The sequence below is a fragment of the Schistocerca serialis genome, chromosome 9 (genome assembly GCF_023864345.2).
Source record: "Schistocerca serialis cubense isolate TAMUIC-IGC-003099 chromosome 9, iqSchSeri2.2, whole genome shotgun sequence".
Classification (NCBI taxonomy): Eukaryota; Metazoa; Arthropoda; class Insecta; order Orthoptera; family Acrididae; genus Schistocerca; species Schistocerca serialis.
The window spans coordinates 472,571,945-472,588,633 of record NC_064646.1 but is presented as its reverse complement, the minus strand read 5'-3'; the positions used below and the strand labels follow the sequence as shown (position 1 = coordinate 472,588,633).

Genomic DNA, 16,689 nt, shown 5'->3' with positions numbered 1-16,689 from the left:
TTCTAAGAACGGAATAAAATGTACGAGAGGAATGCAAACACATTCTCGGCCAATTTTGGATGGAAAAAAAATACTCAGTTTGTTGTGGGACATCGTGGAATATTTCCGCTTCAGGTCTATAGTTTCGTCTCATAGTTCCGAAAGCTAGCGGCGCTATACCGAACTTTCAAAATGCCGTCTGTAACGTAGCAGCTTTCCAAACCGAGAGCTGTCACTGAGTCTCCTTTCGCGGAGGAACAGAGCATCGCAGATATTCATAGGCGCTCGTAGAATGTCTGCGGAAACATAGCAGTAAACAAAAGCACGGTGAGTCGTTGGGCGTGGCGTCTGTTGTTATCGCAACGAGGTCGCGCGAACCTCTCCGATCTTCCGCGTGCCGGCCGACCGCACACAGCTGATGTGCCTATGGTATTCGAACGTGCAGACACTCTCATTCTAGGTGATCAACGGGTGGACGCCTCTGTCTGCACTGCTGATACACTCGTCTACCACTTGGAATCCTCTCAACCGGACAGAAAACCATAAAGGGTGACGAAGGACCATCTGTGTGTAACTGCTTGTTCGTTACGATGCTGATCGCAAAATTTTTTTGTCGAAAACCGTCACACGCGGTGAAACGTGGATTCATCTTTTCGAGCCTGAAATAAAATGGTAGTGCGTGGTGTGGCACACCACCTCTTCTCCCAAGCAAAAGTTCAAAGCCGCACTCTCAGCGGGTGTCATGGTGAAGCTCTTCAGAATTCAAGAACGGCTTATTCTGTTTGATGTTCTCACTCGACTACGAAGTGTACTGTGCTACGTCAGGAAACTCAAGAAACGACTTATGCGTGTTCGTGGCCACGTAAATGCAAACGATCTCCTTCTCAACATAAGGCATCACACAAATTTTTATACCCTAGAGGAGGTCACAGAACTTCCCAGGTCTGATTTTCCTCATCCACATAACAGCTCGGGCCTCGCACTTTCCGACTTCCATCTGTTTGGCCCAGTGAAGGATGCGAGTGGTAACATGCAGCCATACATGCCATCCCAGTAAGGTGGCGTAAGGCCGTCGCACTGAACGTACATTTTGTTGAAAATGGGGCTTCGCAGCCAAAAGAGTGACGAATAATATGGGGTATTGGAATCCTGAATAAAACCAACTCCCTTTCAGAAAAAAAGCGTGTTGCATTACTTACTGAACGCCCCTCGTTAAAAGTTTCAAAAATGCTTTTGCCGAGTCTGGTATGAGTAAAATGAGTGTTTACAACTGGTGAAGGGTTTCGAAGAAGACCAAGAGCACACTGAAGATGACAAAGGCCGTGGACATCCCAGCGCATCCTCAACAAATGAAACTAAGGAAAAAAGTGGAAGAAATCGTTATGAACCATCGCTGGTCATAGAAGTCGCTGATAATGTTGACCTATCAACTGGCCCAGACCACGTAATGCTTTCGGATGTTTTGGATATGAAACGTGCGAGAGCAAAATTTGTTCCAAAATTGTTGCATTCCCAACAAAAATTGCGACCAATACAAGTTGCCCAGGAGTCGCTATCAAGTCAGCAGTGGTGCAGAACTGCTGCAACGTTTCGCAACAGGTGGTGGAAGATAGGTTCAAGGATGTGATGTCGGAACTGAGGCTCAATCGTCGTCGTGGGATGGATCTGGAGCACCATGATCTAAAAGAGTAAATTCGAATTTTATGCTCCCTGGATTCATCAACTTTTCGGCGAAACAATTCGTGGCTTTTGCACCACGATAGCGCACCTGCTCACACTTCGTTGCTTGTTCGTGAATGTTTGGCCGGAAACGGTACTGTAATCATGTCAAGGCCTGCATATTGGCCACACATGACTTCATGCGACTCTCTTCTGTTCCCGAAAACAAACAAACAAAAAAAAAAAACTTTTAAACCATATTTGAGATTAAAAACGCATCACTGAGATAGCTAAAATCTATTTAAGAAATACGGTTCCAGAAGTGTTTTGGGGATTTTTAAAAACGCCGTCAGTTGATTGTTAAACAAAAAGTAATCTGTCTCTCGCAGACGTTAAGCTCTTCCCGTCTATTTTCATGTCTGCTGGCAGCGCTGATAATCGGCGATGGTTTGTTTCTGTTTCACCTGCTGTAGGCACGGACCATTGTATTTGGTCGCCGATAAAATAGGCGTTATCGTTGATGCAAACATTTAAGACTATAGCACGATATCATTACTTTGGAACGGAATCTGTTCATTGTCAGCATCGTTCGTGCCATTCCATAGGTGATCATCTATTGCAGAACATTTTTGAAAGACATTATCATTAGCTTTACCTGTCACAATTATGTAGGCCTATTTTATAAAATCTGCTGTAATTTAGGTCTTTAGTCATTTTCAATGAAACTGCAAAAACTTGTATACATACAGAGTCGAATGACTTCACTTATATAGTACCATGCAGTTATATTGCAAAACGACACATTTCATGCATGAGCACATTCAAAATTTATTTAAAAAAAAACGTAAGACAGCGCAACATTTCCTTAACCAAATTACCCGCTCTCTTCCTTAAATCATATTGTTACATTATAATACAGAAGGCAGCATTAACAATTTCTGTCAACTCGCTCAGATAAGTCACCAGGGTAATTAGGTAATAGATACATGTCTGACTACGGGAGACACTATATCTATGACCTTGTTCTTTCCAGGAAGAACGTGCTCAGCGACGTGCAGTATTTACTCACTGTGTATGCAAAAAATGCTGCGGTGACTGTTTAGTTTTCGCCACTTTTTCTATGTACATAGTCCCGTTGTCATTTAATGTCAACGTAGTCTTTCAGTAAAATACCTAGTCTGTGAATGTGGTAATCCATTCCCAAATTGGGAACCTCTGCACTATCATCTGCCTGGCATTGGCTGAAAAACACCACGACCTAAAAGAAAGAGCCCGCTGTACTCCTTGGAACGGAGAATGAAAAGTGTTGTCCTCTAATATGCTAATATCTGCACTAGTTTCCGAACTGGTGTGTAAATCGAGAGCTGCTAATTTGAATTTCTTCGTAAGCATGATAACTGTTGAGTCCAGTGTTTGGTGGAGGGTTCATAGATGCTACTTCTCTGCTGTCCCACTCTCGTATAGCCCCTGCAAAAATTAACACCTAAACCTTTCCGTGAGAACTCTGATTTCTCTTATTTTAGCTCGATGGCCATTTCTTCATTTGTAGTTGGGAGCCAACAAATTGTTTTGGCATTCGCGGAAGAAATTTGATGGTTGAAATTTTGTCAAAAGATCGCGCCGCAGCGAATAACGAAGTTGTTTTGATGACTGCCACCCGAACTCGCTTACCATATCCGTAGCACAGACTCCCATATTTCGTGATAGTACAAAACGATGTGCTCTTCTTTGGACTTCTTCGAACTCCTCCGTCACTCCTGTCTCGCGAGAACCCCATACCGCATAGCAGTACTCCAAAAGAGGGTGCAAAAATAATGTACACAGTCTGTGAATCAGATATGTTACATCTATTAACATTTAGTGTGAAATGGTTCCAATTTAAGTTCTAGTTGATTCGACAACCTTAAAATTCGCGTGATTTATTGTGTAACTGAGATTCAACGGAATTCTTTTGTCATCATGTGGAGGACCTCACACTTTTTATTGTTCAGTGTAAGTTGTGATTTTTCTCGTGTAAAGCATTTTGGGATTAGTTTCTATCTTCTGATTACTTTACTAGACGATAAACGAAAGAATCATGTGGAAACATTCAATGAGGGCTGCTCAGGTGATCTCACAAGTCTTTAATACAAATTCTAGACAGCAGAGATCTATAACGCTTCCTTGGGAATTCCAGATACAACTCCGGATTCACTACACGGCATCCCGTCGGTTACCATCAACTGTGATATTCCTGACAGGAAATCACGAATCCACCGCATAGCTGAGACGGTACTCCATCGGCCGCCAGTTTGATTAGACGGCAGAAATCGTCTGCACCTTTGATTATGCAGTCATACGAATTCGCTCGGTCACGTTATCGGTATACACTGAGGCTAGAACAGTCACGTGATACCCCCTAATAGCGCCTCTCACCTCCTTTTGACCGGTTCAGTGCAGCAACTCGACGTGGCATCTACTCAACAAGTCGTTAGAAGTCCGCTGCAGAAATCTTGATCCATGCTGCCTCTATAACCGTCCATAATTGCGAAAGTGTTGACGGTGTAGGATTTTGTGCATGCACTGACCTCTCGGTTATGTCTCATAAATGTTCTATGGAATTCATGTCTGGTATTCTGGGTGGCTAAATCATTCGCTCGAACTGTCCAGAATGTTCTTCAAATCATTCGCGAATAACTGTGACCTAGTAATATGGCGCATTGTCATCTATAAAAATTCCATCGTTGTTTGGGAACATGAATTCCATGAATGGCTGCACATGGTCTCCAAGCAGCCGAACGTAACCATTTCCAGACAATGATCGGTTCAGTTGGACCAGAGGACCCAGTCCATTCCATGTAAACACAGCCCACACCATCATGGTGTCATCACACGCTTTCACAGTGCCTTGTTGACAACTTCGGTGCATGTCTTCGTGGGTTCTGCCCCCACTGGAATCCTACCATCAGCCCCTACCAACCGAAATTGGGACTCATCTGAGGACACGGTTTTCTAGTCGTATAGTGTCCAACCCTGGATTCGATTCCCTGCGGGGTGAGGGATTTTCACCTGCCTCGGGATGACTGGGTGTTATTGTTGTCACCACCACCACCACCATCATCATCCCCATTACGGTCGGAGGAAGGCAATGGCAAACCACCTCCGCTAGGACCTTGCCTAGTACAGCGGTGCGGGTCTCCCACATCGTCCCCTACGCTCTGCCAACGAGTACGGGACTTCATCATCAATGTCCAACCGATACGGTCAGAACCCAGCAGAGACGCTGCAGGCGATGCCGTGCTGTTAGCAAAGGCACTCGTGTCGGTCTTCTGTTGCCACAGTCCATTAACGCCAAATTTTGCCGCACTGTCCTAACACAGAGGCCGACGGCGCTCACTTAATGACCGAAAGCTGCAGCGTTTGCGTAGAGTTGTCAGTGCTACCAGTCAAGCAACACTGCGCGAAATAACCGCAGAAATCGGAGGGCCGTGTACGACGAACGTATTCGTTAGGACAGTGCGGCGAAATTTAACGTTAATGGGCTGTGGCAACAGAAGACCGACACGAGTGCCTTCGCTAACAGCACGGCATCGCCTGCAGCGCCTCTGCTGGGTTCTGACCGTATCAGTTGGACATTGATGATGAAGTCTCATACTCCTTGACAGAGAGTAGGGCACGATGCTGGAGACCCGCACCGCTGTACTAGGCAAGGTCCTACCGGAGGTGGTTTGCCATTGCCTTCCTACGACCGTAACGGGGATGAATGATGATGATGATGATGATGATGATGATGATGATGATGAAGGCGACACAACAACACCCAGTCATCTCGAGGCAGGTGAAAACCCCTGAGGAATCGAACCCGGGGTTGAACACTATACGACTAGAAAACCGTGTCCTCCTCAGATGAGTCCCAATTTCAGTAGGTAGGGGCTGATGGTAGGATTCCAGTGTGGGGGCAGAACCCACGAAGACATGCACCGAAGTTGTCAACAAGGCACTATGCAAGCTCGTGATGGCACCATGATGGTGTAGTCTGTGTTTACATGGAATGGACTGGGTCCTCTGGTCCAACTGAACCGATCATTGACTGGAAATGGTTACGTTCGGCTACTTGGAGACCATATGCAGCCATTCATGGAATTCATGTTCCCAAACAACGATGGAATTTTTATGGATGACAGTGTGCCATATTACTAGGCCACAGTTAGTCGCGAATGATTTGAAGAACATTCTGGACAGTTCGAACGAATGATTTAGCCATCCAGAACGCCCGACATCTGATACCTGAAATATGGGATTCGCGGCACATTCTTGACACTGTGGATCTCGAAATATTGAATTCCCTAACGATGTCCCATGCATATAGCGACGACTACCATTCCTCGTTCAAAGTCTGTTAATTACGTAGTGCGGCCATAATGATGTCGGAAACCTTTTCCTATGAATTACCGAGTACAAATGACAGCCCCGCCCATGCACTGCCGTTTTATACCGTGTTAACGCGATACTAGCCTCATCTGTACATTTGCATATCATCTCTATCTAGTGCCGGCCGGAGTGGCCGAGCGGTTAAAGGCGCTACAGTCTGGAACCGCACGACCACTACGGTCGCAGGTTCGAATCCTGCCTCGGGCATGGATGTGTGTGATGTCCTTACGTTAGTTAGGTTTAAGTAGTTCTAAGTTCTAGGGGACTTATGACCACAGCAGTTGAGTCCCATAGCGCTCAGAGCCATTTGAACCATCATCTCTATCCCATGACATTTGTCGCCTCATCGTAAACCTCCGCGGCGTTATGAGACGCTGGAGCAACTCAGCTCTGGCAGGTAAGGCATCTGGCGTTCTACCAGCAGGCGCTAAAATCGCCGGTTATTACAGCCTTAGTCTGCCTGCGTCACTAAGCAGGTTCACTTAGCGGATGTGTTTGCGAGTCACCTCCGTCGAGCGTGGTTCTAGGATCGTATTCTGCGTCTGCGTCTTGTTGAAGCGCTCAGCTGCCATGGTCAGATAGGAGGGCCAGCAACAAAATTACAGCCCGTCGATTGTTTTCCAGGGGATTTCCGCATTTTGCCGGTCGTTGTTTTCGTTATATTTTGCAAGAGAAATTGGTCGCTCATTTACGAGTACGTAACACGTGTGGTGTGACGAACCAGATACTAAACTTTTACAATGGTACATAATATCAGGAGCGTTGCGAAACCTTCCGTCCATAGGTCGCTTATGTATGTACACGGTGTATTGAAGGAAAAAAAAAAGTTTTGGAAAAATAAGTCAGATAATTTGTGAAGTGATTTGTCTGAATATAAGAAACGAAATAGAGAAAGATTTGACGTCTCTCTGAATGATACTCGAAATCATGTGTAGCAAACGAGTTGCTGATTGAGAGTTCAAAGTTCAGTAACGCTTAACTTAGAATTTTAAAGAGAAGTAGAGGATATTTACTGTAGTTGTTTCTCTAATCTGTTTCAGCTATTTCTAGCTTATGACATCATTTCACAAAATAATCGACCGAGCTCTTTTAAATTTTTTCAAGTTCAGGTTTTATTCAGAAAGCATGAAATAGAATGTATTGAAATATCGATCGGTGTTTTATTTTATCTCCACTGATTCTTCATCTACATCCATGCTCCGCAAGCCACCTGACGGTGTGTGGCGGAGGGTACCTTGAGTACCTCTATCGGTTGTCCGTTCTATTCCAGTCTCGTATTATTCGTGGAAAGAAAGATTGTCAGTATGCCTCTGTGTGGGCTCTAATCTGATTTTATCCTCATGGTTTCTTCGCGAGATATACGTAGGAGGGAGCAATATACTGCCTGACTCCTCGGTGAAGGTATGTTCTCGAAACTTTAACAAAAGCCTGTACCGAGCTAGTGAGCGTCTCTCTTGCAGAGTCTTCCACTGGAGTTTATCTGTCATCTCCGCAACGCTTTCGCGATTACTAAATGATCCTGTAAAGAAGCGCGCTGCTCTCCGTTGGATTTTCTCTCTCTTTTTCTATCAACCCTATCTGGTACGGATCCCACACCGGTGAGCAGTACTCAAGCAGTGGGCGAACAAGTGTACTGTAACCAAGCAAGTACATTTTTTCTTTTTTTACACCGTTTGTCAACTTCCGACTCTTCGATTTGGATATGAAAAGTCGGACAAAAATAAAGTGTATGATTTGAAGCACATCTTATAGGGAGAATTTAATTTTTCACTTTCTTTGTTTTTGTTAATTTCAAAGAACAATTTAATGTAATTCTCAGACTATGTATAGCGAAAATCATCAAAGGCTTTATTTAAATGTCATTCATTTTTGTAAAACAAAAGTAAGGTAGCGTGGTCTTCGTTTTCTCAGCTTCACTTCATGTTGTGTCTCCTTGTGAATAGAGGTACGTGCAATTACTCTTTGTAATCCGTAATTATTATTGAATAGTAACCGTTAACTTCATACTTAAAAAGTTTGCAAATTATTTGTAAAATCCATTAGTTGGCCATATTAATTTGTTATATTAGTTTATTTACGTGTCAGAGAATTACGTATCAGGATTGCGTACTCATTACATTGTTCAAGAGCAGAACGACGAAGCCGAATCTGCAAATTTTTTCTTGAACTCCTGGGTGATACATGTCACAGCATTTTTCACGTGGATATTAATACAGTATTTTCACTATTGAAGAATGCTTTCAAACACTGAAGTGGTACAATAGCCGCCGTCCTCTGATGCGTCACGCGATGTCAGTGGTACGGTAAAACGCAATCCAGCCACGTTAAACACAGTAGTTCAACTTTTGTATGATATATTTTACATTGATGACTACATCGTGCCATCGCACTTCTAACGTACTTTTTCCGTTTCAAGCCTTCTTATATGCGTTGCATATGTGTTATAGTGTCCAGATATTTTTCCCAAATTGTATTCTGCCATTAAGGAAAAGTTAAGTTATAAATCTGTACAGTGTCTTGTTTCCGCACACATTTGAACAGTGACGGTACTTACAGGTCATGTTCCTGGTGTAAAGCTAATAAGGAAAATTTATGTCTATACATTTCCGAGAATTCTTAGTATCTGAGTTACGAGGCAGTAATATTTATAGCTGACGCCTCATTTGCGTTTGTGTTGTAATCCCTTCTTGTGCAACTCATGAGTTGTGTGCTGTCATTGTTGACTGTGATTTATCGCTATTGGTGCAATGAAACACTTCATTTCTGCTTGTGCGCGGTACGTTACATTTATTTATCTTGTGGAGGGGGGGAGTCGCGCGGACATTGGAAGATATCGGAGAACTCCTGCAGTGGAAGAAAGAATACTAAACATAGGATAATTCTTCGACAAGCTCGAGAGCTGTAGGACGTGCGTTGGGTGTGAGCCGTCAAAGTGTTTTGAGAAGTTTACACGAAGACGGAACGCATCCGCATTTACAGAGAGTGCAAGAAATGACCCCCGGACGATCCGCTGTGCTGGTTTCTACCTACAGCAGACTGCAGCCAATGAGACCTCCCCAGGAGATGTTTCATTTACTAATGACACTACCTTTACGCGGTCGTGTATGTTGAATATCCGTAATTCTCACGTGTGGGCTCATGGTAACCCACATGGTACAATAGCACACGCCTACCAAGAAAGGTTTTCCATTAATTTTTGGGTAAGCATTGTGCACGATGACTTGGCAGGACCGGACATTCTACCTAGTTGTTTAACTAGATCATCTTCCTACAGTAGGTGTTACCTGAACTTCTGGGGCGATGTTGCTCTAACTGTCCGCAGACGAATGCGGTTCCAGCACGATGGAGTCCCAGCTCACTTAAGTCGAAACGTCAGGAGTCACCTGGACGCTATGGCCACCAGTGGGTGGGACGGGACGGTCCAGTTCCCTGGCTACCTCGTTCTCCCCATTTAACCTACGTAGATTTGTTCTTGTGGATCATATGAAAAGCCTGGTGTAAGAGTCCCGTTACGCCTGAAGAAGATGTAGTTGCCCGCGTGTCTGTTGCTGCTGTACATGTGATTGACGTGCCTGAGGTCTTTCTAATGTATGGCGATCCATTTGCCGTCGCTGTAATCGTGTATCGCTGTTGGCGGACGCTCTTTCGAGCATCTCTTGTAAACTGTTAATAAATTTCTGATGTCATTTGTCTTTGCGTGCCTTTTCAGTTTCCTGTGATTCATACTGCTGTAAAAGTTAGCGCTGTTACGTGTCATTACCGCACACACATTACTATACGAAATTGCTTATTTAGGTCCCCTCTACGTGCCTTTACATCTTTGACATAAAGTTTAGGACAACCCCGTACATCCATAACTTCTACACTTGAGAGCAAAGCTGGGGAGCAGTAAAGATGCATACAGAGCATCAGTGGCAGGGAATGTGGCTCACAGAATGCCCAGGCGAAGCTCCTTACGTCACTATATCCGAGCCGCTCGTGAGCAAGTTGCTCGCAAGCGTACAGACGTCTTAAAAGGCTTACAACCCCTCTCCGGGTTGACTTTTTGTCTTAAGTACCCAACCGTGTTCGCGGAACGTACTTACCTGCCATTCAGCCGTTCTCTCTCCAAGAAAAGGGGTTTACCGACTTCGCCCCAGTCGAGAATTTTCGCTGTTACCTTCGAAATTAACACGGCCGGTTTCCTTCCCCAAACAGAGCCCTAACTTAAGCTCTAATGACTTTGTCGTCGACGGGATGCGAAATCATAATGTTGATTCCTCTTCCAGCTGCTAACGGCCTTCCCGCAGTGGTAAAACCGGTTCTCGTCAGATAAGCGAAGTTAAGCGTTGTCGGGCTGGGCTAGCACTTGAATGGGTGGCCATCCGGTCTGCCGAGCTCTGTTGGCAAACGGGGTGCACTCAACCCTTGTGAGGCGAACTGAGGAGCTGCTTGATTGAGAAGTAGCGGCTCCGGTCTCGTAAACTGACATACGGCCGGAAGAGCAGTGTGCTGACCACGGCGCCCCTCCACAAGCGCATCCAGTGACGCCTGCGGTTGAGGATGACACGGCGGTCAGTCGGTACCGTTGGGCCTTCATGGTTTGTTCGGGCACAGTTCTTTTCCCCCTCTTCCATCTGGTCATACAATGACGCACGGTGAAATCAAGTTCTGGTTAGTGTTAGACTTGCACTCAACTTGCAGGCTCCATTTTGGTTGTGCAAGCGCTCTGAAAAACTTCTATGTTCCTGTTTCTGCTCACAGATGACTCCCAAATCATTGCTCCTTTGGAATGTTTGTGCAACAAACGTCTTTCTGTTTGACGCAGGGAACTGTCAAACTGGGAGGTGACCGAAAGTACTTGTTACTTTTCGCGCGAGCTGCGGCACAGTAGAACAGGAACAGATGTCAAGGTAGGCTGAGTGGCGACCACGTAACGCGTGGACTGTTTGGTGGTCTTCTTTCCGTTCACTGTGTCGTCTTGTTACGTCTCGTTATCTCTCTGAGTTTATAAGCCGACGAAAATAACCTACCGCTCGTCCTCCCTTCCATGCGTACACACGCGTGAAAGTTTCATATTCTTGTTTAATGTGGACTATGGCTTGGGAGCTTACTTCATCTGTCACTTGAATGTTCCGTCGGCTGTGTCATCTATCATTTCCTGTTACTATCTTGTCCACTCTCTGGTATTACTATTAAGTGTGGTCAGACCCTATCAGATCACGCAAAGCTATTATGTTTCAGTCTTTGGAGTTTCCAAGCAGTTGTCATGTTTCTCTCTGTGGATTCATTTTCATTTTATAATCTACTTTGTTTCTGGTCTAGTGGTGACATACTGCGAATTTTTTATTTGGATGAGTTTCTTTTGACGATGTTTGATGGACATTCTAAATCCTGACGTGCTTGGGTCTAGGGTATGGTTTTGGATTGTTTCTTGTGCGCCGCTATTTTGTGAATGAGTCTTGTTGTTGGCTTGTGTAGATATGTCCATAACTTTTTTTATGTTCTGTTAACGATGTTTACTGAGAGATTTGATAAATTTTTAGTTTGTTCTCGGGATTGTAGTCCGTACCAGTCTTCTGCTATTTTGGGACAGACAGTCTTAGAACTTTTCTGTACAGCGTGAACAAGACTTCAGGATTGATAACTGGGTTGTAGTGTCACTATGGGACTTAACATCTATGGTCATCAGTCCCCTAGAACTTAGAACTACTTAAACCTAACTAACCTAAGCACATCACACAACACCCAGCCATCACGAGGCAGAGAAAATCCCTGACCCCGTGTTTTCTTTTGCCCTGTAGGTTCAAGGATTTCGCATAAACACTCAAGATATGAACCAGTCTCTGTATTGGTGCATATTTTGTGATCAATTTTTGAGTATGTTTACAACAGATGTAATTCGTTGTTTTGAAACGATATTTGGAGGCCGACTCTTTCAGCGCATTCGTTGAGAGTTTTTGCTGGCTGCAGTCCCGTCCTCTGCCAGTACTGTCAGAAATACTGTAAAAGCTAGACAAGAAATTTGGATGTCATATTTAAATCTTCCAAGTTATATACAATGTTAGTGTTTTCGAGCATAGCTCTGGAATATCTGAAGCACAACCAAACTTAGCACGCTATTGATTCAAGAGCTTGAGTTTAACACGTCCCTCTATTTTATTGAAGATTTCGTTATTTTTCCTATATAGTAAAAGATCGGGAGAAATTTGTAACCGGGAAACGCTGTCTCTCTCTCTCTCTCTCTCTCTCTCTCTCTCTCTCTCTCTCTCTCTCTCTCTCTCTCGTCATGTTTTGTATTACGTTGCTTTACTCTGAAGTTTTCGTTCGCTGGTAATGCTTTCTTCTTCTTATAACATAATTGTGTGATTTGAAACACTGATACTCAATGTAACATTTGCGTGAATTAGAGGTGTCGACGTTAGGTAGTACGAACCCACGATTTGGCAAAGATCAGACTGTTGTATTTCAAATGCACCGCATGCTGGTAACACACAGCTCCACTCGTAATGCTAAAATGGACTGTTTTCTGTACAAATTGTTCAGTTTTATTGTATTTATGCTGTTGTCTTCGAATTTAATGAAAGATCATACTCAGCATCTCAAAACACGCTCTTGTGGATTAACCCTTCCTTCCTATTGGTCCCTTCAGTTCTTTGCTCTGTCTGCACGCAACTCCCCAGGTAAGGATGTGCTATTAAAAGTTTCACCATTTGACAGCAACAATTTTTTGTCTTAAAAGTCAGAAGCCACATCATTAAAGAACTGTTGAAGGAAACTGGGTGAGGTGAGGTAGGAAATATTAAACTGTACTGTCGTCCAGGTAATCTACTTGCTTTATTGAACTTGGTAGCGAAAATAAATAAATGTTGTGGTTCAAGGTTTCTGTAAAATTATCACAGTCTTTTTCTGATGAAGTTACTCACACATGTGAATCTATTCGTCAAACGCAGCAACTATGCAAGCACCAATCCCACACTGGTATTTCGGTTTAGCAATGTCATCAGGAGTGCAGAAATAATTTTAAGAAACTCATTTTACTGATTATGGGCCTGTAAACTTTCCTCATAACTATAGCACTGACTTATAAATTACATACATTTAAATAGTACTAAATATGAAGACAGTTACTCCATGCAGCAAATGGATGTATGTAGGTAGTATAACGGCCTCTGAGGTAAACAGCAAACAGTTTCCCGAAACGACAGAAACAAAACATAAATTACCGTTTAATGACGACATAGAGATTGAGCTCACATTCCATTGGCAACCATGTATAGTGTCTCTTCTACAATACCTGTGAAACTGTTGTGTACGTATGTGTATCTACACACACACACACACACACACACACACACACACACACACACACACACACACACACACGATTGGGGCACTCCAGGAAGACTCTCGGGGAGGTAGCTGATGAGAACGTGTCGAACGTGTAAAAAAATAATAATTTCAAATCTAATCATAAAGTTTCAGCTCTTATGTAGCATCTGTCTTCATCAATCAAGGCTGGGTTTGCTAGTTAATGCTGGCAGCGACTGGAAATTAATCAATACTGTTCATGTATAGTCAACAAAAAAGTGTGAAGTTGGCTAAACTCATTAGAACTAATATTTTCATTGACATTACAGATTTCTGGTTGTGAGGGCACGGAAGAAAATATCTGCATAGGTTTAAATAGCGGTGCCTATGAAGTGGGATTTAAGTTGCTAAGTGATGCAGAGATAGCGAACAAACTGTGTTCTGTAGAGAAAGAGAGTGAAGAGCAGGCGTTGGAGGAACTTTTTATCTGGCACACAGAACCTCTCAAATGCGTTGGTCTGTTGCTGAAATGTGCGGGACAAAATTTGACTGAAATAATGATCTGACACTCTGAAAACAATGAGAACCGTTAGTCAGTAAAAAAATAACTGAAGAACAGAAACAAAAAAATCGACGATTGTTTCCCAAAAGTGAACTGTAAACAAGTGGTCAGAAGTACAGTTTCTTTTAAATGTAATGCTGTAAATAAATGCTTATTTTCTACATCTGCACTTTGAAAACCACCTTATGGGGTGTGATGGATGGTAGTTTTCATACCACATGATTTTCGGACCATTTAGTGTTCCATTCACGAATGTTGTGTGGGAAGCATAGCTGTCAGTAAAGTTCCGTATGAGCGCTGTATTTTTGTTTTCCAAATGAGACAAATATGAGAAGTAGCAGTTTCGAGTTAAAATATGTATTTTCGATTAACGGGGGTCCATATTAATTAGCATAATCGAGAGCTCCCTGTATTACGATCTTTATCAATTGAGTTATTATCATCAGTCACATCGCAGAGAGTCGCTTTAGAGTGCGTGGGCAGTAGTTGGAATGTCAAGATTACTGGTGGCCCATGCTCGTGGGGTGGTCGATGCAGTGAGGGTATTGCAGGCGACACCATGGCGACGTTGCTAGGCGACCGCATGGCACTGGAGCGCGGCGTTGCTAGGAGACGGCACGATTCAACGCCGTTGCTGGGCGGCGGCGCGCGCCACAGCAGCGTTGCTAGACGACGGCTCGGTACTGCACTGCGGCGTTGCCAGGCGACGGCTCGGTACTGCACTGTGGCGTTGCCAGGCGACGGCTCGGTACTGCACTGCGGCGTTGCCAGGCGACGGCTCGGTACTGCACTGCGGCGTTGCCAGGCGACGGCTCGTCACGGCATCGAGGCGTTGCCAGGCGACGACTCGTCACGGCATCGAGGCGTTCCTAAGCTACGGCATTGGGGCGCACGCGGCGCTTGCGGCGGCGCTTTTCGGCCGCCTCGAGCAACTTCTGGTAGTAGTCGTCGCCGTCCTTGGGCACGTTGACCACCTTCTCGCAGCCCTCGCCACCGGCGGCCGTGGGGCAGTTGGCGGGCGCGTCCACCAGGTTGAGCGGGTTGGTGTCGCGGTCGACGCAGGTCGGATTGCCGGTGTAGGAGCTGATCCCCACGGTCGAGTTCGGGGGCACGCCGGCGCGGGGGCAGGTGTCGCCCAGGCGGCGGCAGCGGCCGAACAGCGGCACGAACGTTGCGCCGCCCCCGCCAGCGTTCTCCCGCCGGCACTCGTCGGCGCCGCAGTCGCCGCCGGGCAGCAACACCTGGCCGCGCGCGCACGGGCCGCGCCGGAACAGCGGCCAGCAGCGGCCCGAGTCATCCGGCGGGGGCGGCGCCGTCGTCAGGTACAGCGGCACCCCCCAGCCCCCGCTGCTGGCACCCCCGCTGGCGGCGGCGGCGGGGGCGGTGGGCCGCACGTGGCCGGGCAGGCAGGCGCACTCGCCCAGGCCGAAGGCGTCCTCGCGCAGCTCGGTGCCCGCGTGCGGGCAGACTCGCGGCCCTTCGCTGATCCTCAGCAGGCACTCGCCCGTCGCGTTCCAGTAGACGGCCGTGGTGCCGCGGTGGCAGCACCGGCACTGCTTGCACACCGGCGTCGGCTGCGCACGCAGTTAACACTTGTTAGCAACTCCTGAAGCACGCTGCACACAAGAGAACTAGAATTTACACAGCGTGGGGCAAATACAGGTGGCCCGCACAAGTGGATACTATTGGACGTGAATGTATGCATATAACTAGACCCCGTGACGCGCACTCCACTTTTAGATAATTTCCAACAATGATTATCTATGGTCACGGGGTCTAAACGATACCTATCGAACGTGCGATCCTAAATCGATCATACGACTCTAGTGGTGGGCTCCAGGCTCAGGTTCGCGTTCACCTTGACCTCAGCTCGCTCCCAAAGGAGTTTACCCCAGCTTCGGTATACCGCTCGCAGTTTGTCGAACTTCGTTCGAAGTTCATTGATACGATCTTCATTTATACAGATGGCTCTAAGACCAATGACGATGTCGGGTGTTCTTTTATTGTCGGGGCACACAGTTTCAAATACCGGCTCCATGGCCATTGTTCGGTCTTCACAGCTGAGCTATTTGCCCTCTATCAGACTGTTCTTTACATCCGCCGCCACCGACATTCTGCTTATGTCATTTGCTCTGATTCCCTGAGCGCCATCCAGAGCCTCAGTGATCCGTATCCGGTTCACTCTTTCGTGCACCGGATCCGACGCTGTCTTCAGCAGCTGGCGGACGACGGTTCTCCGGTTACCTTTATGTGGGTTCCTGGCCATGTCGGTACCCTGGGAACGAAGCTGCAGATGCCGTGGCCAAGGCTGCGGTCCTCCAAGCCTCGGCCAGCTTCTTGTTGTGTGCCTTCATCTGATTTTAGCAGGATCATTTGTCAACGCATTTTATCGCTGTAACATGCCGATTGGTCTACACTTACTGCAAACAAGCTTCGGGCCTTGAAACCTCTCCCCACGGCTTGGACTACCTCTTCACGCCCTTCTCGGTGGGAGGAGGTCGTTTTGGCCCGGTTACGGATTGGACACTGCCGGTTCAGCCACCGCCATCTGCTGACGGCTGCGCCGGCGCCGTTCTGCCCATGTGGGCAATTGCTGACGGTACGCCACATTTTAACGTCCTGTCGGAATTTTAATACACTGCTCATTGATCTTGGCCTGCCATGTACGCTGGATGAAATTTTAGTGAATGACCCAGGAGCACTTCTCGCGTTCTTCGTTTTATCCACTTGACAGACCTGTCTAAGGACATTTGATTATGCTGTTTTCTTTTAATCCTTTGCATGTTAAT

General features: G+C 45.9%; 2 protein-coding genes across 5 annotated transcripts in view; one reads left to right on the top strand and one right to left on the bottom strand.

Moving 5' to 3' along the window:
- LOC126418812 (copper-transporting ATPase 1) overlaps positions 1–16,689 on the top strand; it is a 515,583-nt gene that overhangs the window by 367,781 nt on the left and 131,113 nt on the right. The gene's annotated exons all lie outside the window — the stretch shown is intronic.
- Positions 12,846–16,689, bottom strand: part of LOC126418815 (uncharacterized) — a 36,324-nt gene continuing 32,480 nt past the window's right edge. Inside the window, exons 2-3 of one of the 2 annotated variants that reach the window (XM_050085758.1) lie at positions 14,764–15,474; positions 12,846–14,729 (exon numbers count right to left, since the gene is read on the bottom strand). In XM_050085758.1, coding sequence (XP_049941715.1) covers positions 14,770–15,474 — 705 coding nt within the window. In that variant the 3' untranslated portion in view covers positions 12,846–14,729; positions 14,764–14,769. Of the gene's footprint in view, positions 15,475–16,689 lie in introns of both variants that reach the window. The other variant, XM_050085757.1, reaches the window with a different exon arrangement.